This window comes from Haemorhous mexicanus, chromosome 24 (genome assembly GCF_027477595.1).
Source record: "Haemorhous mexicanus isolate bHaeMex1 chromosome 24, bHaeMex1.pri, whole genome shotgun sequence".
Classification (NCBI taxonomy): domain Eukaryota; kingdom Metazoa; phylum Chordata; class Aves; order Passeriformes; family Fringillidae; genus Haemorhous; species Haemorhous mexicanus.
Genome location: NC_082364.1, coordinates 6,532,278 through 6,559,867, shown reverse-complemented (window position 1 = coordinate 6,559,867; position 27,590 = coordinate 6,532,278). Strand labels below are relative to the sequence as shown.

The following is a 27,590-nucleotide window of genomic DNA, read 5'->3' as shown; positions in this document are numbered from 1 at the left end:
TGAGGGGCCACTCACGCCCAGGTGAAAGCACTGCACCAAACCCTGGGCTGCACAAACGGGGAGAGGCTGCTCCTGCATCCCAGAGCTGCATCCCAGAGCTGCTCCTGCATCCCAGAGCTGCATCCCAGGGCTGCCCCTGCATCCCAGAGCTGCTCCTGCATCCCAGAGCTGCATCCCAGGGCTGCTCCTGCATCCCAGAGCTGCATCCCAGGGCTGCTCCTGCATCCCAGAGCTGCTCCTGCATCCCAGAGCTGCCCCTGCATCCCAGAGCTGCCCCTGCATCCCAGAGCTGCCCCTGCATCCCAGAGCTGCCCCTGCATCCCAGAGCTGCCCCTGCATCCCAGAGCTGCCCCTGCATCCCAGAGCTGCCCCTGCATCCCAGAGCTGCCCCTACATCCCAGAGCTGCCCCTGCATCCCAGAGCTGCTCCTGCATCCCAGAGCTGCCCCTGCATCCCAGAGCTGCATCCCAGGGCTGCTCCTGCATCCCAGAGCTGCATCCCAGGGCTGCATCCCAGAGCTGCCCCTGCATCCCAGAGCTGCCCCTGCATCCCAGAGCTGCATCCCAGGGCTGCTCCTGCATCCCAGAGCTGCATCCCAGGGCTGCATCCCAGAGCTGCCCCTGCATCCCAGAGCTGCATCCCAGAGCTGCCCCTGCATCCCAGAGCTGCCCCTGCATCCCAGAGCTGCATCCCAGAGCTGCCCCTGCATCCCAGAGCTGCTCCTGCATCCCAGAGCTGCTCCTGCATCCCAGAGCTGCTCCTGCATCCCAGAGCTGCCCCACACCTGTGGCTGGAGGCACAGCAGCCAGAGCAGAGCCCGAGAAGCAGCAGTGGCAGAGCAGGACAAAGCCCAGCACTCACCAGACCATTCCAGCAGTGCTGCTGCCAGCAGGACCAAGAGGGGGAATCTTTCCTGCATCTCCTGAGCCATCCCAGAGAGGAATGTCCCAGCTGGAGCAGCTCCCTGGGCTCTCTGCTGCCTCCCAGCAGGTGCTGCTCTGCAGGGCAGAGGGCTGGGTTACTTTATAAGAGCTTAGGCCAGGCACCAACCAATAACCTGGCCCAGGAAAAACCCTGCACCAATTGGAATCAATCTGTTTTTAACAAAAGAACAGAGCTGGGCAGGTGGACTTTGCATCCAAAAGGTGGAAAATGTGACTGTGAACAGCAGAGCAGCCCTGGGGAAGGGTTCAAACCATCCCTGGAGGGCTGGGGGAGGATGTGGAGGGGCTTGGGTGCACCCAGGGGAGGGGAACAGAGCTGGGAGTGCCCCTGGCAGGCTCAGGGCTCTGGGGATGGAGGGAAGCAGGCTCAGGGCTCTGGGGTTGGGGAAAAGCAGGCTCAGGGCTCTGGGGTTGGGGAAAAGCAGGCTCAGGGCTCTGGGGTTGGGGAAAAGCAGGCTCAGGGCTCTGGGGATGGAGAGAAGCAGGCTCAGGGCTCTGGGGTTGGGGAAAAGCAGGCTCAGGGCTCTGGGGATGGAGAGAAGCAGGCTCAGGGCTCTGGGGATGGAGAAAAGCAGGCTCAGGGCTCTGGGGATGGAGAGAAGCAGGCTCAGGGCTCTGGGGTTGGAGGGAAGCAGGCTCAGGGCTCTGGGGATGGAGAGAAGCAGGCTCAGGGCTCTGGGGATGGAGGGAAGCAGGCTCAGGGCTCTGGGGATGGAGAGAAGCAGGCTCAGGGCTCTGGGGTTGGGGAAAAGCAGACTCAGGGCTCTGGGGATGGAGAAAAGCAGGCTCAGTGCTCTGGGGTTGGAGGGAAGCAGGCTCAGGGCTCTGGGGATGGAGGGAAGCAGGCTCAGGGCTCTGGGGATGGAGAGAAGCAGGCTCAGGGCTCTGGGGTTGGAGAAAAGCAGGCTCAGGGCTCTGGGGATGGAGGGAAGCAGGCTCTGGGCTCTGGGGTTGGGGAAAAGCAGGCTCAGGGCTCTGGGGATGGAGGGAAGCAGGCTCTGGGCTCTGGGGTTGGGGAAAAGCAGGCTCAGGGCTCTGGGGAAAGGGCTGGGACAGCCCTCTGGGGTTGCCCCTGGCAGGCTCAGCCCTCTGGGGATGCCCACTCTGGAGAGAAGCAGGCTCAGGGGAGCCCTCCTGGCTCTCTGCAGCTCCCCAGGAGGACGTGGAGGTGTGGGAGGGAGGTGCTGAGTTCAGCTGGCTGTTAGGAGGCATTTTTAGCCAAAAAGGGGGAAAACACACCAAGGGCTCCCTGGAGAGGGGATTTTGTACAAGGCCCTGAACACACTTTGACTTCTGCTCAGCCCTGGAGTGCTCAGGCAGCTGCAGTGGGTGATGGTGTAGGTCCTTTTAAACTGAACTATTCTGTAATTCTGGTTTTTTTTGCCAGTTTGTGGCTCTAAAAACATCCACAGGGATGAGCCTGGATCCCAGGGAGGAACAGAAACCACAGTGAAACCAGACAGAACTCAAACCTTCTTGGCACAACCACAGCTTCCCCTTTTTTTTAGCCAAAAAGCCCCCAGATCACTGTAACCATCCCCTGCAGGCAGCACCCAGCAGGAATCTCTCAGTGCCAGGCTCACAAACCTGCAGCCAGGCTGGGAGAGGATCCTGACACTGCCCTGCCTGTGTGAGGGCACTGAACACCTGAGCAGAGGCAGATAAGGGCCCCAATGACAGCTGGGAACAACAATATTCCCCATTATTCAACAACATTCTCCAATATTCAACAATATTCACCATTATTCAACAATATTCCCCATTATTCAACAACATTCTTCAATATTCAACAATATTCACCATTATTCAACAATATTCTCTATTATTCAACAATATTCTTCAATATTCAACAATATTCTCTATTATTCAACAATATTCACCATTATTCAACAATATTTTCCATTATTTAACAATATTCTCTATTATTCAACAATATTCTCCATTATTTAACAATATTCCCCATTACTGAAAAATATTCTCATTATTTAACAACATTCTCACTATTTAACAATATTCCCAATATTGAACCATATTCTCATTATTTAACAATATTCTCACTATTTACCAATATTCTCATTATTGAACAATATTCTCACTATTTACCAATATTCCCATTATTGAACAATACTCTCACTATTTACCAATATTCTCATTATTGAACAATATTCTCACTATTTACCAATATTCCCATTATTGAACAATACTCTCACTATTTACCAATATTCCCATTATTGAACAATACTCTCACTATTTACCAATATTCCCATTATTGAACAATACTCTCACTATTTACCAATATTCCCATTATTGAACAATACTCTCACTATTTACCAATATTCCCATTTTTCAGCAGTGCTCTCCCCACTCTCCAGGCTGGGCCAGGGATCCAGCAGGAGCTCCCTGGCCCAGCCCAGCCCTCCCTGGCAGGACCATTCCTGTCCCCTGCAGAGCACCTGAGCCCCCAGGTGGGGTTTGCTACCTGTGTGGGCAGGCTGCAACCCCCAGAGGGTTAAACTGAGGTGATTGAATTGAGATTTAATTGGGATTTAATTGAGATGATTAAATTGATCCATTGCACACTTTCCATCCCAGAATACCCCTCCTCTCCAGGGGTGTGAAAAATGGGCATTTCATGATTGGCTTTTCACAAATATCCAAATGAACACGATATGTGTTGTGTTAGAGAGTGAGGCTGTGTTAATTCCCTCAAGCAGTGTGTTAAATGTAGTTTCAGGTTATAAGTTAATGTTAGAAGGTTGGAAGGTTATCAGGCATGATTAGGTTATAAGTTTTAGGTTATAAATAGTTTTAGTTATAATGTTAAAATGGAAACTGTGCTGTGTTGGATACTTTTTCTAAAGAGAGGAATGAGGTACTCACACTGAGACAGCAGCCACAGGACACCTGAATCTTTCAGAGAAAGAGAATTGATTGCTCCCTTCTCAGAAGAAATGAACTTCTTCCTGCCCCTCAGCCCTGCAGTGCTGTCAGGATTGAGAGGAAGGAGCTGGCCCTGCCCAGACAGAATCCTGTGTGGGAATGGAATTGATGCACCATGGAGGAGGTGTAGGAATGTGCAACAGGCTGTGGCTTTTAAGGGTTAATCCTTATTTAAAGTGGGGCCTTTTTGGGCTTGTTTAGCCCAGAAAAGGTACCTGGACTGTCTGTAACTCTTTGTTTTTGTTGTCTCATATTGTCCCAATCCAAATTGTCCCAATTGTTATCACTCTAATTGTATTACTATTTTTATAACCATTTTATTACTATTAAACTTTTAAAATTTAAAACCAAGTGACTGGCCTTTTTCCTGAGGGGAAGCTGATCCAGCTGCTCCCTCTCTCTCTCTGGAAAGAGCTGCTGGATAATTTGAGGGGACAAAGGCTCCCCCCAGAACTGACACCCCCAGGTGCCAAGGAGGGGACCTGAAGAGCCATTTTAATCCCAGACTGGGCTGCCCTGTGCTTATCCTTCACAGAAATGTCATAAATTCCTCTGTGTCCTGTGTTCAAAACCAACAAAAAAAAGCTGTGCTGTATTTATGGCCCTTTATTAAATTCATGTCAATTATTAAAGCAAAGGCAGCCTCATGCAAGGGGGAGTTTGGGCTGGTAGCTGAGATGATAAATTCACTCCTCCCTCCTGATTTTGCTTCAGTGGGGACCAAAACCACTCCAAAAAGCCACTGAGAAGTTGATGTGCTTTGAATTAATTTTATTAAAGCCAAGCAAAGTCAGGAGCAGCGAGCTGCAGGGCCCTGGAGGGCTCTGAGGAGCTCAGCTGCTGTGCAGGAATTTCATGGAGGAGTTCAGGATGGCCAGGCCATTGAGCTTCCTCAGCTGATGGATGTGCCTGCAGAGACAACAGGGGACAGCTGGAGACTGGAAATCAAAGTTTAGAGCTCTCTCTGCTCTGCCCAAGCTTTCAGGGGTGTTTAATGCTAGAGAGGGTTCAATGTATTCAATATAAAATATTCAATGTTTTATATATTTGTATAAAATACAACCTAGTCTATAAAAAACAGAGTTTCTAGATTATGATAAAATAATAATAATAATAATAATAATAATAATAATAATAATAATAATAATAATAATAATAATAATAATACATAGAGTCAATGCAGATACTCTTAATAGAGTTTCTAGTTTATTATTGCCCTCAGAAAGGCACATAAATGACATTCTTCAAACAGGTTCATTTCAGATTAACAAAACTAAGAAAATGAAGAGTTTCCCCTCTATCTCTGCTGTTTCAGACCAATCTCAGGGCTGATATTTTCTCTCCACAGACTCCCACAGGTCTGTACATCCCAAATGAGCAGCATTCCTTCCAGCACAGGCCAGTGCAGTCCCTGAGAGATGTGGGGACAGGACTGGCACCCCAGGAGCCCTAAAGGGACTTGGGGACAGATCCCAAGGGGGAGTTCTGCCTGGAGGAAGGAACTAGAATTCATGGAGTATTTACCTGAATTAACCTGACAGCTCTAGATTGGGCTCGCCCTGGCTGCTTTCTCAGGGATAACAGAATTGGAAAATAAAAAATATCCCAGAAATAACAGAACAGCAGAAAAGGGAAATGAAAGAAGGCAGTTCTGGGGCTTACCTGGGCTCAGCCACGCAGAGCCTGCCCAGGGCAATGGCAGAGTTCTGCTGCACAGAGGTCCTGGCAGCATCACCCCCGGCGTGCCTGAGCAGCAGCTGCACCACGCTGGAGCCCAGCAGGGCCGAGGCAGCCCCGGGCAGCAGCAGGCACTGGCTGAGGCAGAAAGCTGCATTGCCCACTGTCAGCTCATCCCCGGAGTGCAGCAGCCCCAGCAGCACCTGGAACCCTGGCAGGAGGAGAATCTGGTCAGACACAGCCAGAGCTGCTCCCTCAGCAGCACCTGGAGTCCTGGCAGGAGAAAAACCTGGTCAGACAGAGCCAGAGCTGCTCCCTCAGCAGCACCTGGAGCCCTGGCAGGAGGGGAACCTGGTCAGACACAGCCAGAGCTGCTCCCTCAGCAGCACCTGGCAGGATGGAACCTGGTCAGACAGAGCCAGAGCTGCTCCAGCTGTTCCCTGCTGGCTGCACAGTGACTCTGGTGCTGTTTCCCTGGAAAAGCTGGGGAACAGGGGGATTTCCTGGCAGTTTCAGCAGCCAGGAGCTGCCTCAGCTCCTCTTGCCCAGAGGTCTCTCTCACAGAGAGCTGAAGGTGCCACATCACAGAATCCCAGAATGATGAGGTTGGAGGAGACCTCTGAGCTCATCCAGTCCAATCCATGCCCTGACACCTCACCCAGACCACAGCACCAAGGGCCATGGCCAGTCTTTTTTACACACCTCCAGAGTTGGTGATTCCACCTCCTCCCTGGGAAGAGCATTCCAGTGCTTCATTATTAACTGCCTTAAAGCAGAGATGCTGTTGTGGAAAGAACAGCTGGGAAAGGGAACACAAAAAACCCTCCCTGTGCATCCAGAGCTACCAAAGCTCAGCGGGGAGCTGCCCCTAAGGACAGCAGAGTTTTGGCTCTGAGAGCAGCAGCAGCACCTCAGGCCAGAGCCCTGAGCTCTCAGGGATGACTGAGCACGGGCTGGATACACCCAGCCACGAGAGGGAGGCTCCCTCTGGCCAACAGAGCTGACAAAATCAGAATTGGTGACTTCTCCCAGGGCTTTGGTGGGGAGGACGAGGGGGAAGTGCTGCTGCTGGCTGAGGCAGTGCCAGCTGTGTGTGCAGCAGCTCTGAGAGCAGCGTGGGCTGCACTGAGGGGAGGGGGTGCTCTCACAGAACCCTGGGCTGCAGGCACTGCTGGACAGGCTCACCTGGAAACCTCTGTGCTGTGCTTCCATCAGCACTGGCAGGGCTTACAGCAGGGCCAGCAGGGCTGGGGCACGGAGCAGAGCAGAGCAGGACCCCCCAAAACTGCTCTGGCACATCCCTCTGCCCCCAGCCCCTGCTGGCTCTAGTGCCAGGCCAACACCCCAGCTGACACCACAAACAGCCCCAAGCCCTGGAGGTCAGGGGTGCTTTTAATAGCATAACCAAGGGTCTTTTAACAGGAAATCACAAGCTTCACTCACTTTTATCCCCCTTCAGCAGCTCCTCCTGAGCTCTCCTGCTGCTCTTGGTGCAGACGGAAAGGGTCTTGATGGCATAGCTGGAAGTGAGCTGTCCCCCAGCCTGAGGGGGGGAACAGGGAGCAAAAAACCCAGGGAGCAAAAACCACAGTGAGAAATCACAGGGAGCAAAAACTCAGTGAGAAATCACAGTGAGCAAAAAACCCAGTGAGCAAAAAACCACAGTGAGAAATCCCAGTGAGCAAAAAACCCAGGGAGCAAAAATCACAGTGAGAAATCACAGGGAGCAAAAAACCACAGTGAGAAATCACAGTGAGCAAAAACTCAGTGAGAAATCCCAGTGAGCAAAAAACCACAGTGAGAAATCCCAGTGAGCAAAAGCTCAGTGAATACAAAAACCACAGTGAGAAATCACAGTGAGCAAAAAACCCAGGGAGCAAAAACCCCAGTGAACAAAGTCCCCAGTGAGCAAAAAACCCAGTGAGAAATCACAGTGAACACAAAACCCAGGGAGCAAACCCAGGGAGCAAAAACCCAGTGAACACAAAAACCCAGTGAGAAATCCCAGTGAGCAAAGGGAGGGAGCAAAAACCCCAGTGAACAAAGTCCCCAGTGAGCAAAAACCACAGTGAGAAATCCCAGTGAGCAAAAACCACAGGGAGAAATCCCAGTGAGCAAAAGCTCAGTGAACACAAAAACCACAATGAGAAATCACAGTGAACAAAAAACCACAGTGAGAAATCCCAGTGAGCAAAAACCACAGTGAGAAATCACAGTGAGCAAAAAACCCAGGGAGCAAAAACCACAGTGAGAAATCACAGTGAACAAAAAACCCAGGGAGCAAACCCAGGGAGCAAAAACCCAGTGAACACAAAAACCACAGTGAGAAATCACAGTGAGCAAAAAACCCAGGGAGCAAAAACCACAGTGAGAAATCACAGTGAACAAAAAACCACAGTGAGAAATCACAATGAGCAAAAAACCCCAGTGAGAAATCACAGTGAGCAAAAAACCACAGTGAGAAATCCCAGTGAGCAAAGGCAGGGAGCAAAAACCCCAGTGAACAAAATCCCAGTGAACAAATACCCAGTGAACACAAAACCCCAGTGAGAAATCCCAGTGAACACAAAACCCCAGTGAACAAAACCCCAGTGAACACAAAGCCCCAGTGAGAAACCCCAGTGAGCAAAGGCAGGGAGCAAAAACCCCAGTGAACAAAGCCCCAGTGAACAAAATCCCAGTGAACACAAAGCCCCAGTGAGAAACCCCAGGGAGCAGAGGCAGGGAGCAAACCCAGCCCGGGCACCAGGGTACACCCGGGGCGTTCACCCCAGGGTGAACACGGGCTGAGAATCACAGAAATCTCATTTAATTCCTGCCACTAATGAACACACAGCATTCCCTGGGGCTCTGCAGCCAATCCTTTCCAAATCAGCTCCCCTTGACAAGAGCCCCATGGCACAGATTTTTTTCTAGGTTGACTTGATCTGCATAAACACCTGCTGGGGACAGTGGGTGAGCAGGAAAATTGGAAGAAAAAAAAATTTAAAGAATAATTACAATCAAGAATTTTTGAAAAAAATAAGAAGAAAGAATTAAAGGAAAAAAATTAAATGAAAAAATAAAGAAAATATTTAAAGAAGAATTAGAATTAAGAATGAAAAAAATCAAGAAGAAAGAATTAAAGAAAAAAATTAAAAGAAAAATTAAAGAAAAAATCAAAGAAGAATTAGAATTAAAAAATAAAAATTTTAAGAGCAATTAAATAAAAAATTAAATGAAATAATAAAGAAAATATTTAAAGAAGAATTAGAATTAAGAATGAAAAAAATCAAGAAGAATTAAAGAAAAAAATTAAAAGAAAAAAAATAAAGAAAAAATTAAAAGAAAAAATTAAAAAAAAATCAAAGAAGAATTAGAATTAAAAAATAAAAATTTTAAGAGCAATTAAATAAAAAATTAAATGAAATAATAAAGAAAAAATTTAAAGAAGAATTAGAATTAAGAATGAAAAAAATCAAGAAGAAAGAATTAAAGAAAAAAATTAAAAGAAAAAAATTAAAGAAAAAATTAAAAGAAAAAAATTAAAGAAAAAATCAAAGAAGAATTAGAATTTAAAAAAAAATTTAAGAGCAATTAAATAAAAAATTAAATGAAATAATAAAGAAAAAATTTAAAGAAGAATTAGAATTAAGAATAAAAAAAAATCAAGAAGAAAGAATTAAAGAAAAAAATTAAAAAATAAAAAATTAAAGAAAAAATTAAAAGAAAAAAAATTAAAGGAAAAAATCAAAGAAGAATTAGAATTAAAATATAAAAATTTTAGGAGCAATTAAAGAAAAAATAAAGAAAAAATTAAAGAATAATTAGAATTAAGAACTAAAAAAATTTAAGAACTATTAAAGAAAAAATAATGAAAAAAATTAAAGAAAAAATTAAAGAAAAAAATCAAAGAAGAATTAAAAAATAAAAATTTTAAGAGCAATTAAATAAAAAAATAAGGAAAAAATTAAAGAATAATTAGAATTAAGAACTAAAAAAATTTAAAAACAATTAAAGAAAAAAATTAAAGAAAAAATTAAAGAAAAAAAATCAAAGAAGAATTAGAATGAAGAATTTCAAAACTGTAAAATGAAGCCTGGGATCAGTGTTGCAATGGACAAGGATGCAGACACAGCCTCCGGGGACAGGAGGACAAGCCAGGGGAGGTGGATTTGCTCAGGGCAGGCAGAAATGAGGGAAGCTGGATTTACTCTCAAGAGTTTGAGCATTTTCTTCACCACTCCTGCTGCCACCACCTCGTGCACGGCCGAGGGCGCCGCGGGCAGGACCCGGCTCAGCACTCCCGTGGCTCTCTAAAGCAGAAAAAGGAGAAGCAAAACCCAAATTTACTGGCCCAGGCAGCTGCACTGGTTTGTTTCCTGCACGGTAAGACTGAGGAAATTAAAGTGCTGAAAGGAGAAATTCACAGGAATTATGGAAACCCCAGAATTGCAGAATCCAACCAAGAACAGCTCCAGGATGTGACATTTTGGAAACTGAGCAGAGCTTCAGCACGGGGAGAGAGGAGCCCAGACTGGGACCCCGGGTGCTCACTCACTAAAAATAAAAATACAAACTGCTGGCACTGAGAGAGGGGAGCCAGCTCCGAGCAGCCCCTGGGGGCTCAGGGAGGGGACTCAGAGCCCCCTCTGCTCCCCTGGAGTCCCACAGGGACTGCAAAGGGAACCCTCAACACCCAGACTGCTCTGGCTGCTCTGCTTCTCCACTCATTTAAAAGGGTTTTACACTGAAATGTTTGCAAGAGCTTCTCCCAGGCAGATTTCAAGGGAAGCTTGAACACCTCTTGCATCAAACGATGCAAAAATGAATATAAAAGTGGATTATTATTTCTTTATTGCTACTGGGAGTGGTTTGGGCTTCAAAGCCTCCTGCACGGGGCAGAAAGTGGCCCTGAGGAGCTCAGGAGAGCCAAACCCAGCGTGGGTGACTTACTGTGACAATCCTCCCGTCCTGATGGCTGAGCAGAGCCAGGCACCTGCCACTGATGGGCACAGCAAAGTCCTGGAAAACACAGGGGAAAACACGGGAAAAATGGGGAAAACACAGGGGGGAAATGGGGAAAACACGGGGGGAAAATGGGGAAAACACAGGGGGGAAATGGGGAAAACATGGGGGGAAAATGGGGAAAACACAGGGGGGAAATGGGGAAAACACAGGGGGAAAATGGGGAAAACACAGGGGGAAAATGGGGAAAACACAGGGGGGAAATGGGGAAAACACAGGGGGAAACACAGGGGGAAAATGGGGAAAACACGGGGGGAAAATGGGGAAAACACGGGGGGAAAATGGGGAAAACATGGGGGGAAAATGGGGAAAACATGGGGGGAAAATGGGGAAAACATGGGGGAAAATGGGGAAAACATGGGGGAAAATGGGGAAAACATGGGGGGAAAATGGGGGAAAATGGGGAAAACACAGGGGAAACACGGGAAAAATGGGGAAAACACAGGGGGGAAAATGGGGAAAACACAGGGGGAAAATGGGGAAAGCACAGGGGGAAAATGGGGAAAACACGGGGGGAAAATGGGGGAAAACATGGGGGGAAACACGGGAAAAATGGGGAAAACACAGGGGGAAAATGGGGAAAACATGGGGGGAAAATGGGGAAAACATGGGGGGGAAAATGGGGAAAACATGGGGGAAAATGGGGAAAACATGGGGGAAAATGGGGAAAACATGGGGGAAAATGGGGAAAACATGGGGGGAAAATGGGGGAAAATGGGGAAAACACAGGGGAAACACGGGAAAAATGGGGAAAACACAGGGGGGAAAATGGGGAAAACACAGGGGGAAAATGGGGAAAGCACAGGGGGAAAATGGGGAAAACACGGGGGGAAAATGGGGGAAAACATGGGGGGAAACACGGGAAAAATGGGGAAAACACAGGGGGAAAATGGGGAAAACACAGGGGGAAAATGGGGAAAACATGGGGGGAAAATGGGGAAAACATGGGGGGAAAATGGGGAAAACAGGGGGAAAATGGGGGAAACACAGGGGGAAAATGGGGAAAACATGGGGGGAAAATGGGGAAAACATGGGGGGAAAATGGGGAAAACATGGGGGGAAAATGGGGAAAACATGGGGGGAAAATGGGGGAAAATGGGGAAAACACAGGGGAAACACGGGAAAAGAAAATGGGGAAAACACAGGGGGAAAATGGGGAAAACACGGGGGGAAAATGGGGAAAACACGGGGGGAAAATGGGGGAAACATGGGGGGAAAATGGGGGAAAATGGGGAAAACACAGGGGGAAAATGGGGAAAACATGGGGGGAAAATGGGGAAAATGGGGAAAACACAGGGGAAACACGGGAAAAATGGGGAAAACACAGGGGGAAAATGGGGAAAACACAGGGGGAAAATGGGGGAAACACAGGGGGAAAATGGGGAAAACACAGGGGGAAAATGGGGAAAACACAGGGGAAACACGGGGAAAATGGGGAAAACACAGGGGTGGAAATGGGGGGGAAATGGTGAAAACACAGGGGAAACTCAAGGAAAAATACACAGGGAAAATACAGGGGAAAGTCAGGGGAAACTCAAGGGGAAACTGAGGAAAAATCCAGGGGAGACACAGGGGAGACAATACAGGGAATACTCAGGGAATACTCAGGGAAAAGAACACAGGGAAAACCCAGGGAATACTCAGGGGAAACCCAGGGAAAGCAGGTGGAAACAACACAAGGAATACTCAGGGAAAAGGGAAACTCAGGGAATTCTCAGGGGAAACTGAGCTGCAGCTGGGCTGGGGGGGCTGGAGGAGAAATTGCCCAAGGCCAAAGGAATCCCCTGGAGGTCAGGGGGCAGCAGGAGCCAGCACCCGGGGGAATTCCTGATGGGATCCTGAGCTTTGGACAGCTGGGAATGTAACCAGGACCTCAGGACATTTACACCACCATGGCAAGATAATTTGTGCACTCTGCACTGCTTTTTCCTCATGGCTGTTTGAATATTGGAGGTGGTGGCAGAGGAGAAAATCCTGCAGCTTTTTTCACTTTTCAGCCTACTTAAATGATCACCTGCCCTTAAAAACAACCTGCAGCACTGTAATTTATCATTTTTTTACTTCCCAGGTGTTGCTTACCTGGATGGTGCTGTTGGACTCGAGCAGCAGGTTCATCAGCAGCCCCAGCAGGGCAAACACACACTGCTGGTGCCCAGGGCTGGCAGCAGGGCACCCGTCCTGGGACAGAGCAGAAACCAGCTCGAGGGCAGCACGGGCCCTTCCTGGGCAGCTCCAGGGCAGGAGAAGCTCTGGGAAAGCTGAGCTGAGCCCCGTGACACCAACCCACGGTGGGACCAGAGCTGCACCCCAAAGCCAGCATGTTTGGGGTGTCCCAAGATCCCTCCCTGGGATGTTTGGGGTGTCCCAGAGATCCCACCCCACCCCGGGATGTTCAGGGTGTCCCAAGATCCCACCCTGGGATGTTTGGGGTGTCCCAGAGATCCCTCCCCACCCTCAGGATGTTCAGGGTGTCCCAGAGATCCCACCCCGGGATGTTCAGGGTGTCCCAGAGATCCCTCCCCACCCCCGGGATGTTTGGGGTGTCCCAGAGATCCCTCCCCACCCCCGGGATGTTTGGGGTGTCCCAGAGATCCCTCCCCACCCCCGGGATGTTTGGGGTGTCCCAAGATCCCACCCTGGGATGTTTGGGGTGTCCCAGAGATCCCTCCCTGGGATGTTTGGGGTGTCCCAAGATCCCTCCCCACCCCAGGATGTTCAGGGTGTCCCAAGATCCCACCCCAGGATGTTTGGGGTGTCCCAGAGATCCCTCCCTGGGATGTTTGGGGTGTCCCAAGATCCCACCCTGGGATGTTTGGGGTGTCCCAAGATCCCTCCCCAGAATATTTGGGGTGTCCCAGAGATCCCTCCCCACCCCATGATGTTCAGGGTGTCCCAAGATCCCACCCTGGGATGTTCAGGGTGTCCCAAGATCCCACCCTGGGATGTTCAGGGTGTCCCAAGATCCCACCCTGGGATGTTCAGGGTGTCCCAAGATCCCTCCCTGGGATGTTTGGGGTGTCCCAAGATCCCTCCCTGGGATGTTCAGGGTGTCCCAAGATCCCACCCCGGGATGTTTGGGGTGTCCCAAGATCCCTCCCTGGGATGTTTGGGGTGTCCCAAGATCCCTCCCCACCCCTGGAATGTTTGGGGTGTCCCAAGATCCCACCCCGGGATGTTTGGGGTGTCCCAAGATCCCTCCCTGGGATGTTTGGGGTGTCCCCACCCCTGGATCCCTCAGGCCCTGGGGACTGCTCACAGCACAGCCTCACCTGGAAGGTGCCACAATACTGGAATTTGAAACTTTCTGTGCTGAAGGATTTTAAACTAGAATTTTGAACTTTCTGCACTGAAGAGCTTTAAACTAGAGTTTCAAACTTTGTGTGCTGAAGGATTTTAAACTAGAATTTCGAACTCTCTCTGCTGAAGGATTTTAAACTAGAATTTCGAACTTTCTGTGCTGAAGAATTTTAAATAAGAATTTCAAACTTTGTGTGCTGAAGAATTTTAAACAAGAATTTTGAACTTTCTATGCTGAAGGATTTTAAACTAGGATTTCAAACTTCATGTGCTGAAGAGCACAGACCACAGGGAAATTCTTTTATTTGACCTGACCTGGAAGCAAAAGCTCCCAGCAGGAAGGGGCCACTGTGAAGGGCCCCAGCTGAGGGGGCAGCTCTGAGCCCTCCCCCCAAAACCCCAGCTGAGGGAAGGGCTGGGGGCTGGCAGGGGAGCAGACAGACAGACAGGCAGGGGCAGGGCTGGGAATTTCCCTTACCAGCAGCTCCAGGCTGGCCTGCCAGCACTCCCTGCTCTGAGCCAGCTGTGCCCTCAGCCCAACATCTGCACAGAGCCTGCCCAGCACGGCCAGACCTCGGGCCAGGGCTGCCCAGGGCACCTGCCTGGCACACACCTGCCTGGCACACACCTGCAGACACAACGAGGCAGGGCAGAATCAGCCCAAACCAGCCCCAAACAGCCCTGTGGGTGTGTGTGCCACCCCCCTGGCACTCCAGGAGCTCTCTGGTGAGCCCTAGCTGCCCAAAGTTTGCAGATTTCCCTCATTTTCACCTCATCTTCAAGGCAGAACCAGCCCCAAGAAGCACTGTGTGTGTGTGTGCCACCCCTCTGGCCATGGACAGTGGCACCACAGGAGTTCTTGCAAACCCCAGCTGCCCAGGGTTTGCAGGTTTCCCTCCTTTCCATTTTATCTTCAAGGCAGAATCAGCCCAAACCAGCCCCAAACCAGCCCTGTGGGTGTCTGTGCCACCTCTCTGGCACTCCAGGAGCTCTCTGGTGAACCCCAAATCTGCCCAGGGTTTGCAGGTTTCCCTCCTTTTCACTTTATCTTCAAGGCAGAAGCAGCCCAAACATCACACCTCTGTGTGTGCCACCCCTCTGGCACTCCAGGAGCTCTCTGGTGAACCCCAAATTCGCCCAAAGTTTACAGATTTCCCTCCTTTTCACCTCATCTTCAAGGCAGAACCAGCCCCAACATCACACCTCTGTCTGTGCCCCCACTCTGGCACTCCAGGAGCTCTCTGGTGAACCCCAAATCTGCCCAAAGTTTGCAAATTTCCCTCCTTTTCACCGCATCTTCAAGGCAGAAGCAGCCCAAACATCACACCTCTGTGTGTGCCACCCCTCTGGCAAACCCCAGCTGCCCAAGGTGTCACAGCCATATTTTCTGGAAAAACCCCTTTGCCCAGGATGCACAGAAATAAAGTGGAAATAAAAGAACCAGATCTTCCCTACCAGCAGCTGGGTGAAGAAAGGTGAAACAGCCGTGGGAAACGTGGCCTGACACTGGGCTTGGAACCTGTTGGGGGATAAAAAAACCAAAGTTTTAGTCCAAAAGCACAGCTAGGAGCAAGGCAAGAGCAATGGGGACCTCAGGAAGCTCAGAGCAGAGGTGGCCAACAGCCTGTCCCTGGCTCGTTCCACACACTCACAGCACAGCTCCAGAGAAATGAAGGAGGAATTGAAATAAATTACCTTTCCTCCCCACTCAAGTCAGACAGGATGTCCATGGCACGATCAGCCCTGGCATCAGTGCACTTGACAAACTCCATCAAAACCTGCAGCCATCTGGTGTTAAAATGATAGAAAAAAACAACCAAAAACTGCTGTCAGCCTTGGCTTCATCACGAAAGATCAAAATGCTGTTTAGGTTGTTGGTGTTTGAAGCCACAGTTAAATCTGCCCTTTTTAGCACCCTCTGAGCTCGTTCCTTTCACCTTCCCTCCCCAGGACAATGCACAGTGCCCACCTGATTCCTCCAAAGCAGGAAAAGGACATTTCTCAGGGGGAGGCAGCAGCAGGAAAAGGGACAGGGGCAGTGCAGTGGGGTTCCTTCCCCACTCACTGAGCCATGGCAACACTAAATAACCCCAAACCCCAATTTTTAGGTGAGGAGAGACTCTCAGCTGCAACCCAGGAGATTTTAGAGGCACCGGGGCGAGCTCTGCCTCAGTGCTACACAGCTTTGGAGGAGGGGGCTCCAAATTGCAGGAATTCACTTAAATCCTTTGGTTCAGACACCAGAACTTCCTGCAGCTCCACCCCACACACCCAACTCCCACCTCTGCCAGGCCAGCCTGGCCCCACGGAGCAGAAGCCTCAGTGCCACCGTGTGCCCCCAGGAATTCACAGATTGACCAGGCTGGGAGAGACCTCAAAGGTCACCCAGGCCAACCCAGCCCCAACAAAACCTCACCAAACCCTGGCACCCCGTGCCACCTCCAGGCTGTGTTAAACACCCCCAGGGATGGGCACTCCACCATTCCCATTCCCTGGGAATTCCCCAAATTCCCAAAATTCACAGAATCACCAGGTTGGAAGAGAGCTCAAAGACCATCGAGTCCAACCCATCCCAACATCCCAACCAAACCCTGGCACCCCGTGCCACCTCCAGGCTGTGTTAAACACCCCCAGGGATGGGCACTCCACCACCTCCCCGGGCCCTGGGAATCCCCAAAATTCCCAAAATTCCCAGAATTCACAGAATCACAAGGTTGGAAGAGACCTTCAAGACTGAGTCCAACCCAGCCCCAACACCTCACCTAAACCCTGCCACCCAGTGCCACATCCAGGCTTGTTTTAAACCCACCCAGGGATGGGGACTCCACCATTCCCATTCCCTGGGAATTCCCAAAATTCCCGGAATTCACAGAATCACAGATGACCAGGTTGGAAGAGAGCTCAAAGCTCATCGAGTCCAACCCATCCCAACATCCCAACCAAACCCTGGCACCCAGTGCCACCTCCAGGCTGTGTTAAACACCCCCAGGGATGGGCACTCCACCTCCCCGGGCCCTGGGAATCCCCAAAATTCCCAAAATTCCCAGAATTCAGAGAATCACAGAATGGCCAGGCTGGAAGAGACCTCAAAGCTCATTGAGTCCAACCCAGCCCCAACAAAACCTCAACCAAACCCTGGCACCCAGAGCCACCTCCAGAGCCACCCTCAGGGATGGGGACTCCAGCACCTCCCTGGGCAGAACATTCCAGAACTTGATCACCCTTTCTGTAAAAAACCTGTTCCTGATATTCCCGTTCCCTATTCCAGCCTGTATTTCCCTTGGTGCAGCTGGAGGCTGTGAGCTCTGGTTCTGCCAGCCCAGCTGGGCACAGCCACTCTCAGGAGCTGCTGAGGGCACCCCGAGTCCCCTCCCCTGAGCTGGGGCAGCTCTGACCTGCCAGGACCTTCTCCTGCTGCTCTCACCTGCTCAGGTCCTGCCTGCCCAGCAGCCTCCGGCCCCCCTCGTGCTCAGAGTAGAGGGAGATCAGGGCCAGGGTCTCCCTCTGGATCTGGGCTGTGCCACAGGAGAGCAGCTCTGGCAGCTGGGCCCCCACCTGGGGCTGGGCCAGCAGGACACGCTGATTTTCCTCTGGAAAGGGAGAGAAAATCTCTGCAATCTCCCTCATTGCCTTCCTCATCTCTTTTCTTTCATTTTTTTCAGCATGAATATTTTATTTAAACAGCTGAACCCCACAAGTCACCACAATATTCTGCATTTCCACTTCACCACCCACCCCAGCCCATTTCTCACCCATTCCCTAAAAACAGAGGCAGGTGCCTGCCCAAGCACTGTGGATTGATAATTCCAAATAAATTCAGCCTTCTCTTCTCTACAGCTCTGCTTTTTGCAGGTGTGACTGCTTAAACCAGAGAAAATGGGGCATGTGGTGTTATCTCAGGAGCAGCAAAAATCACAGGGAGTTTACTTCCCACGCCTTGGGTGGGCTGGAAATGCTCCCAGAGTGGGAATTCCATCCTGCCACAATGATGGCTGCACCCAGCAGATCCTCTGACCTGCACAATCTGGGTGCCAACCACACCTGGATGGGTGCAGGTGCTCTGGGTGGCCACGAAATGCCAAATTAATCCCACGTTAATTAATTAGCAGGGATGGGGGGGACTCCAAGGCTTTACCATTGCCAGCACAGGCAGCTTGCCACAGGAGGAGAAGGGAAACACAGAGCTCCACCTCAGCTGGGCTCCTGCTCTCTGCACAGAAGGCCCTGGTGAGAAAAGGCACCTTGGGAACAGAGCAAAGGCTGCTCAGGCCTTGGGAATAGCCAGGGAATGGGAGCTGGGATGTGCTGCACCCTCAGGGCTGTCTGCAGCCACCACCCAAAATATGGATGAACTAAAAAACCCAAATATGGACCAACTAAAAACCCCAAATATGGATGAACTAAAAACCCCAAATATGGACCAACTAAAAACCCCAAATATGGACCAACTGAAAACCCCAAATATGGACCAACTAAAAACCCCAAATATGGATGAACTAAAAAACCCAAATATGGATGAACTAAAAAACCCAAATATGGATGAACTAAAAACCCAAAATATGGATGAACTAAAAACCCCAAATATGGACAAACTAGAAACCCGAAATATGGACAAACTAAAAAATCCCAAATATGGATGAACGAAAAACCCCAAAATATGGACAAACTAGAAACCCCAAATATGGCCAAACTAAAAACCCCAAATATGGACCAACTAAAAACCCCAAATATGGATAAGCTAAAACCCCCAAATACAGATGAACTAAAAAACCCAAAATATGGAGAAACTAAAAAACTCAAAATATGGAGAAACTAAAAACCCCAAATATGGACAAAATAAAAACCCCAAAATATGGATGAACTGAAAAACCCAAAATATGGATGAACTGAAAAACCCAAAATATGGACAAACTAAAAAACCAAAATATAGACAAAATAAAAACCCCAAAATATGGATGAACTAAAAACCCAAAATATGGACAAACTAAAAACCCCAAAATATGAATATGGACGAGCTAAAATACTAAAATAGGGAGCTAAAAAGTGCCAGCTATGCCCTGGTGCCCAGCCCCAGCCCCGGGGCTGCAGCCAGAGCCCTCAGGTGCTCTTTCCTGCTGGGATTTTCCTGCAGAGCTGCTCCCAGCACCAGGGACAGGGTGACTGCCCGGACCGAGCAGACAGCAGCAGCAGCCCGGGGTGCTCCTGGCTGCCCCTGAGGAGCCCTGTGTGTGCCACAGGCAGGGACAAGCGGCTCCATTCACGCTCCGATCTGGGGTGACAGCCCCTCCCGCCAGTCCCTCCGCCTTTCAAGGGTGGTTGTGTGTGCTGAGAGCAGGATTGCATTTCCCCGGGCACAGCTCTCACCCTCTGACAGCCTCGCTGCTGAGGATACTGAAGCCTTTGTTGGTCCTGAAGAGCGTCTGCCCGGTGCCTGAGGGGCAGAGACAAACTCTGGGGCACAGCCAGGCCGGCTCCTGCTCTTCCTGAGAGCGCTAAATGAAAAGGTCACTGCAGCAGAGCAGCTCTGGGAAAACATCCCGGGAATGCAGGAGGGAGTGAAGCAGGAGCGGTGCTGAAGGTGAACCATGCTGAACCTGCTCTGATTGCTGCTGTTGCTTCCAAGGGAAAGATGGTTTAGGAAGGTGGAACACAAAACTGGCTTTGTAACCCAACGGGTTTAACAGGGAATTACAAATATTTATAAACAAATGAGACCCCGGTCCCTAAGGACTCTCAGCAGCTCAGCCACAGCATCAGGCTGACTCTAAAAACCTGAGAACACCCCCTGGCCCCTCTGAAACACCAGCACTGCCAGTCTGGGGTTTAAATCCAGGAACAGTCGCTGGGACCCTTTAGAACCTGCTCCCTGCCCTCCTCTGCCTGCGGTGCACTCCCAAGTTAACAATTAACAAAATTAACGCTCTTCAGCGAACTCACAAGTGCTGACAGCTCCTGCCAGCAGCCGGAGGGCCCCGGTGTAGTAGGGGATGGCGCGGCCAGGGCTGAGGAGGCTCTGCAGCAGCTCCTGGATGCTCCGAGCAGCCGCGCTCCCGGCCCGGAGCTCCGTCTGTGCTCTCCGCTCCTCCCGCAGCCGCTGCTGCTCCCGGCGGGCCTGGCTCACACACTCTGGGGTGGGCACGGCAAGGAACTGACTCGGAGTGCCCAGAGGGTGAGTGTGATATCATAGAATGTAATATGATATCATATAATGTAATGTAATGTAATGTAATGTAATGTAATGTGATATGATTAATATAATATAATATAATATAATATAATGTAACGTAACGTAACGTAACGTAATGTAATATAGTACAGTATAGTATAATATAACTTATAACATAACATAACATAATATAATATAATATAATGCAATATAATGTAATATAATATAATGTAATATAATATAATGTAATATAATATAATATAATGGAATATAATATAATATAATATAATATAATATAATATAATATAATATAATATAATATAATATAATATAATATAATATAATATAATATAATATAATATAATATAACATATAACATAACATAACATAACGTAATATAATATAATATAATGTAACATAATGTAACATAATGTAATATAATATAATATAATATAATATAATATAATATAATATAATATAATATAATATAATATAATATAATATAATATAATATAATATAATATAATATAATATAATATATATTATGCTATGTTATATAATATTATATTATATATAATATATATTTTATATATACATATACTATATAAAAATAGATAAGGATATATTATATTAATTCTATTCTATTCTATTCTATTCTATTCTATTCTATTCTATTCTATTCCATTATATTAATTCTATTATATTACATTATATTACATTAGATGTTATATAATATCATATATTATATAATATCTAATTATATATAATGTATATTTATATATATAATAAATATAATAAATATGATATAATAAATATAATAAATATAATAAATATAATAAATATAATAAATATAATAAATATAATATAATATAATTAATATAATATAATATAATATAATATAATATAATATAATATAATGTAATGTAATGTAATGTAATGTAATGTAATATAATATAATATAATATAATATAATATAATATAATATAATATAATATAATATCATTAATATATTTCTTCTCCTGGGGAGCAAACAGGGAGAAGCTGAAGCTTCCCAGCTCCCCAGGAGAAGAAATCCTGGCCAAGGGATTTTCCATAAAATACCATGGTGTAGGTCACAGGGAAACCAAGTGTGGCAGGGAAATTCTGCTCCCTCCAGCAGGAAACAAGGGTGAAAAGAAAATTTCTCACCTTTGAACAGCTTTTCCTTCTGGGGATCGATCTGCAGCATCTTCTCATAGCACTGCCTGGACTGCAGGGGACAGAAAAGGGCTCTCAGTCCCTGCTGGAACAGAGTCAGTGACACCAGAGACACCCCAAGGCTCCTGGGGCCACGGTGCTTCGACAAGGTGAGAAGGGAAATTGATGGGGACAAGGATGTCACTCAAAAGTCAGATACTCTCAGTCCCTGCATCTCAGATGACAAAACCCTCACAAAAGTCAGATACTCTCAGTCAGGTATTCCCAGTCAGGTACTCTCAGATACTCTCAGTCAGGTACTCTCAGTCAGGTACTCTCAGTCAGGTACTCTCAGTCAGGTACTCTCAGTCAGGTATTCTCAGTCAGTCACGCTCAGTCAGGTACTCTCAGATATTCTCAGTCAGGTATTCTCAGGTACTCTCAGTCAGATACTCTCAGTCAGATACTCTCAGGTATTCTCAGGTACTCTCAGTCTGGTACTCTCAGGTACTCTCAGATATTTTCAGTCAGGTATTCTCAGGTACTCTCAGTCAGGTACTCTCAGATACTCTCAGGTACTCTCAGGTATTCTCAGTCAGGTACTCTCAGTCAGGTATTCTCAGGTATTCTCAGTCAGACACTCTCAGATATTCTCAGTCAGGTATTCCCAGTCAGATATTCCCAGTCAGATATTTCCAGTCAGGTACTCTCAGTCAGGTACTCTCAGTCAGGTACTCTCAGTCAGGTACTCTCAGTCAGGTATTCTCAGGTATTCTCAGTCAGGTATTCTCAGGTCAGACACTCTCAGATATTCCCAGTCAGGTATTCCCAGTCAGATATTCCCAGTCAGGTATTCCCAGTCAGATATTTCCAGTCAGATACTCTCAGTCAGGTACTCTCAGTCAGGTATTCTCAGTCAGACACTCTCAGATATTCCCAGTCAGGTACTCTCAGTCAGGTACTCTCAGGTACTCTCAGTCAGGTACTCTCAGTCAGGTATTCCCAGTCAGATATTCCCAGTCAGGTACTCTCAGGTACTCTCTCAGTCAGACACTCTCAGTCCCCACATCTGCCTCCTGTTGCAAACTCCAGGGGAATTTTCCAGTGAAACCCAGGGAGTGAAAAGTCAGAGTTCCAGCAGAAAACAGGAACTGAGGCAGGGCATGAAACTCTCTCCCTCTCCCCCCGAGGCAGAACAGGTTGTGGCCCAAAGCTCCTCCAGCTTACCTCAGAGAAGTGCTGCAGGGCCAGGTGAGCCTTCCCCATGAGGAAATAGGCTTTCAGGCAGTTCTTATTGCACTGAGGCAAACCAGAAATTATCATCAGACATGTCTCTAGAACATTCCAACCTTTCAGAATTTTTTTTTCCAGCATTCTGATTAATTATTAGAGGTGCCCAAAGCAAAGGTTAGGGTACTTATACCATTTATTACTGGTGGATAAAATTTTTATGCTGAATTATTGCCCCAGGCACCCAAAAACCACAGGCTTGAGGTGAGGGTGGAAAGCAGGGCTTCCAAAAGGTGATTATTTTCCTGTTCATTTGAGTCAAAAATATGGATTTCTGTAAATAATGCTGATTTTAGGGGTCTTTTCCACTTGGCAGTTGTGGAATTACCTTTAATGCCCACTCACAGTCACTGAGGGCTTTCTCATACTCATGGAGCTTCAGGTAGGCCTGGAAAACACAGAAAAAAATCCAGGCAGAAGAATTGGAATCCCTTAAACAATTTCTGCTCGCTGTTGCACAAACACTGGCTAATTAAAAAGAATAAAATGAGGCTGCTGATTGGCCTGGCCATTGATTTGGCAGGGTAATTTCCATTCTTAACTTGTCTGCCATCTCCCTGGATTTCCCAATTTGGAATCAATTGAACAGAGCTCTGTATACACCAACAGACAGAGTGTACAAGGCAAACAGAGACTGCAAAGCAAATATTTCCCTCTGCAGTTATAGAAGTGATTCCTGGAAAAGCATTATTTCTATTTATTATCATTATATCAGATATATATATAACATATATATATTATTATATTAAATATAATATAAATAATATTTCTATTATTGATAATACAAAATGAGAGTATTTGATTAAAGCTGGGAATTGGAAGGATTTTCCCCCACCTGCTCTGCAGGACCAGGGCTGGAACAGAGCAATGCTTTGGGGTTTTACCCTGGCACAGCCACACAAACCCAGCTCCTGCCCTGCCACTGACCTGGGCCCTGTTTGTGTAGAGCTCCTGCTTGTCCCTCAGCTTCTCCAGCCCCTCCGAGTACCTCTGGATGGCCAGGGCAAAGTCTCCTGCCCTGAAGGCTTCGTTGCCCTGCTCCTTCAGGGCTGAGAGCAGCAGAATGCAGAACAGCAATAATGCCCATCAATATTTAATTTATTTCATCCCCCAGTGGGACTGGGCAGGCAGAGGCCAAGCTCTCCTGCTGGAACAGCCCCAGGCTTCCAGCCCAGCCATTCTTTCCATTCTTTCCATTCTTTCCCTGCAACCATTCCCCTTCCAGAGGGGAAACTGAGTGTTCCCCTCCCCTCCCTCCATCCCAAACCAGCTCCACCACCTGAGATCCTGCAGGGAACCAGGAGCAGCAGCTCTGGGGGGCCCTGACCCTGTCCCGGGGCTGGGCACCCTTGGTGGGCTCAAGGAGGCCAGCTGTGCCCCCCAGCCCCTGGCAGTCACCGTTTGCCAGCTGCTCGTTCCTCCTCCTGCGCTGGGCTCGCTCCTTGGCATCCTTCTCCAGAGCTGCCAGGAAGCCATCTGCCAGCCAGCAGAGTTGGGGAAAAACAGCAAACTTCATTAAAACAGGGAAAAAACAACAATTCCCACGGTGCTTCTGAGTCATTTCTTAATAAAGGCAAATACCAAGGGGCCGATTCATTTCAGCAATTAAAGTGGAAGTGGCTGCCAAGCTGTCACAGACAAGGATGATGCCACCCCTGAGGAGCTGCACACCTGCCCTGCTCCTCTCCAGCTTTGCTTTGAAATCCACAATAAAACGTGTAAAAAGAGAACAAGGCTCCCACCTGTGAGCAACACAGCCGTGCTGGTGAGACCTCGAGTGTGGACCTAGATCTGACTGAGTTTTGGTTACAGACACCAGGAAAAGTCAGCTTGGACTTTGGCAGGGGGGGAATCAGCTCTTGCATGAGCTCCATCCCTGCTAGAGCTGGTTTTAGAGCCTGGCTTTAGAGAGGAGCACTCTCCTACCTGCATCTGCTGCCTGCACCCTCGGCGTGCCCTGCAAGAACAGAAACAGAGCTCAGGTGGTTTGGGGAAAGCCACAGCAGCACAGGGACACCTGGCTGGGCTGCACAAAGCCACAGCAGCTCAGGGACACCTGGCTGGGCTGCACAAAGCCACAGCAGCACAGGGACACCTGGCTGGGCTGCACAAAGCCACAGCAGCTCAGGGACACCTGGCTGGGCTGCACAAAGCCACAGCAGCCCAGGGACACCTGGCTGGGCTGCACAATGCCACAGCAGCTCAGGGACACCTGGCTGGGCTGCACAAAGCCACAGCAGCACAGGGACACCTGGCTGGGCTGCACAATGCCACAGCAGCACAGGGACACCTGGTTGGGCTGCACAATGCCACAGCAGCACAGGGACACCTGGCTGGGCTGCACAAAGCCACAGCAGCACAGGGACACCTGGCTGGGCTGCACAATGCCACAGCAGCTCAGGGACACCTGGCTGGGCTGCACAAAGCCACAGCAGCTCCAGGAGTGTCTGGTGCACCCAAAACCCCCAGCCTGACACACAGCAGCAGCACCAGTTTGACATTTAAACAAAAAAAATGGCCAAGATCTGATAAATTCTGGCATTCCTGGGAAGTTCCCATCTGTGTCTTTAACGAGGCAAGAGCTGGACTGAGCCCAGCTTTAATTTCAGAGGGAAAAGCTCTTACAGAAGTGTTGATGAGTGTTCTGTTCACCGTGGTCCTGCTCTCCTCCTCCTCCTCCTCCTCCTCCCGGCTGGCCCCGTGCTCTCGGAGCCTTTTCTCTGTCTCAGCAATGGCTTTTTCCTGCACAGCCGAGTCTGGGGACTTCAGGCCTTGCAGCAAATTGGCTAAAAAGTCACAGAAAAAACCCAATAAAATATAGATACACACAGGACTTCAAACGTGGAAGCACCAGGAGTTCAGGTGGCACCTGCTTTGAAGGCACTGATGACCAGGATGGCTTTTACCACAAAACCACAGAATCCCAGAGTGGTTTGGGGTGGAAAAAACCCTAAAACCCACCCAGTCCCATGGGCAGGGACCCCTCCCCTAGACCAGGATGCTCCAGCGTGGCCTTGGGCACTTTGAATAAACAAAAACTGTCCCGGGGTGGATTTCGTGTCACTTTCAGGACAGACACCTGCAGTTTCTGCCAGCATTACCGAAATCCACAGCAGCGAGCGGCTCTCGGCATCCCAGACAAAGGCGAGAGCCGCCCCGAGCCGGCGGCAAGCACCGAACAAACCGAAGGGCGAGGGGCACAGCGGGGATTTGCCCCTTCCCCACCGGCCTTCCGCCGCCCTCGGCCCCGCTCCTCCCCCGCTGTCCCCGCGCTGTCCCCGCGCTGTCCCCGCGCTGTCCCCGCGCTGTCCCCGCGCTGTCCCCGCGCCCCTCCGGCCACTCACTGACATCGTCCACGCGGCGCAGGAAGCGCTGGAAATCCGCCTCGGTGTCCTGGTCACGCAGCATGGCCGGGGGACACCGGGGGACACCGGGGGACACCGAAGGGACACCGAAGGGACACTGAGAAGACACCGAGGGGACCCCGAGGGGACAGAGAGAGGACACCGAAGGGACACTGAGAAGACACAGAGGGGACACAGACAGGACAGAGAGGGGACACCGAGGGGACACCGAGGGGACCCCGAGGGGACAGCGGGAGCCGCCGGGGCCGGGCTCGCACCCGCGGCGCCGTTGCCAGGGGAACGCGCCTGACGCGGCACCCGCGGGTGGGCGTGGCGATGCAAATGAAGGGCGGAGTTATGCACACGAGACACGAGTCGTTATTCAAATTAGATGGGCGTGACTATGTAAATGAGGCTGTGATTTGGCGGGAAAGCGGCAGGTCCCGGCCGCGGGCCCCCGGCTCAGCATCCCGGGGTTATCCCGGCTGGAAAGGGGCTCGGGCAGCACCCAGCGCTCCCTGAGCCCCGTGCCCACCTTGTCCCCAGCCCGGAGCTGCGGCTGCCACGTCCGGGCCTTCCCGGGCACCTCCAGGGATGGGCCCCTCAAACCCCCCCGGGCAGCCCCTGCCGATGGTTCAACTTTCCATGGAGGAATTCCTGCCGATGTCCAGCCTGAGGCTCGTCCCGGTTTTTATGCCGGACTGGGATCATTTCCCTGTTGCGATCTCTCTGAAAGGCTTTCCGGGTCTCTTCGAGGCGGCGGCGATGGAAGCTGTCGGCCACCGCAGGGAGCCCGAGCACCGCGGAGCTGCGCTTCCCGGGATGGACATCCCCGGGACATTCCCGGTACCGGCTCAGCCCGGGATGGACATCCCCGGGACATTCCGGTACCGGCTCAGCCCGGGATGGCCATTGCGGGACATTCCGGTACCGGCTCAGCCCGGGATGGACATCCCCGGGACATTCCGGTACCGGCTCAGCCCGGGATGGACATCCCCGGGACATTCCCGGGACCGGCTCAGCCCGGGATGGACATCCCCGGGACATTCCGGTACCGGCTCAGCCCGGGATGGACATCCCCGGGACATTCCCGGGACCGGCTCAGCCCGGGATGGACATCCCCGGGACATTCCCGGGACCGGCTCAGCCCGGCATGGACATCCCCGGGACATTCCCGGGACCGGCTCAGCCCGGGATGGACATCCCCGGGACATTCGCGGTACCGGCTCAGCCCGGGATGGACATTGCGGGACATTCTCGGGACCCGCTCAGCCCGGGATGGACATTGCGGGACATTCCCGGTACCGGCTCAGCCCGGGATGGACATCCCCGGGACATTCCCGGGACCGGCTCAGCCCGGGATGGCACGTTCCAAACAGGGACCTGGCAGCACAGGGACAGGGACAGGGACAGGGACAGGGACAGGGACAGCTCACCCTGCGGCTGCTGCACCTCCGGGAGCCGCATCCATTGCCCATCCATTGCCCACTTCCCCATCCATCCTCATCAGCCAGAGATGGAATCCTGAGTGCCAGAGAGGTGCTGAGCTCTGCAGGCAGCCAGAGACCCCCATCCCTTCCACCCCTTGGCTGTAGGAACAGCCAGGCTCCCCCTTTTCCTTGTAGGAACAGCCAGGATTCCCCTTTTCCTTGCAGGAACAGCCAGGCTCCCCCTTTTCCTTGTAGGAACAGCCAGGATTCCCCTTTTCCTTGCAGGAACAGCCAGGATCCCCCTTTTCCTTGTAGGAAC

The 27,590-nt window shown here is 49.9% G+C and overlaps 1 protein-coding gene across 1 annotated transcript; it reads right to left on the bottom strand.

Moving 5' to 3' along the window:
• Positions 1 to 4,638: 4,638 nt before the first annotated feature.
• On the bottom strand, positions 4,639 to 26,124 carry TTC12 (tetratricopeptide repeat domain 12). Its single transcript, XM_059867005.1, has 21 exons — positions 25,842 to 26,124; positions 25,123 to 25,283; positions 24,424 to 24,454; positions 23,896 to 24,060; positions 23,425 to 23,546; positions 22,826 to 22,885; positions 22,435 to 22,506; positions 21,220 to 21,280; positions 19,803 to 19,991; positions 19,230 to 19,296; positions 18,001 to 18,089; positions 17,290 to 17,455; positions 15,561 to 15,653; positions 15,321 to 15,384; positions 14,344 to 14,493; positions 12,648 to 12,746; positions 10,497 to 10,565; positions 9,755 to 9,856; positions 7,005 to 7,104; positions 5,547 to 5,772; positions 4,639 to 4,793 (listed from the first exon to the last, which is right to left on the bottom strand). The coding sequence occupies exons 1-21, from the start codon at positions 25,903 to 25,905 to the stop codon at positions 4,718 to 4,720; spliced, it is 2,226 nt and encodes a 741-aa protein (XP_059722988.1). The 5' UTR covers positions 25,906 to 26,124; the 3' UTR covers positions 4,639 to 4,717.
• Positions 26,125 to 27,590: the final 1,466 nt, after the last annotated feature.

Excerpts from the sequence above, each read along its gene's own strand:
- TTC12 (XM_059867005.1), bottom strand. The coding sequence starts at position 25,905 with ATGCTGCGTGACCAGGACACCGAGGCGGATTTCCAGCGCTTCCTGCGC. Across the intron at positions 22,507-22,825 it reads ACTGTGAGTGGGCATTAAAG|TGCAATAAGAACTGCCTGAA; the intron begins GTAATTCCACAA and ends GGTTTGCCTCAG. Across the intron at positions 5,773-7,004 it reads GCTGCTGAAGGGGGATAAAA|GGTTCCAGGTGCTGCTGGGG; the intron begins GTGAGTGAAGCT and ends TCCTCCTGCCAG.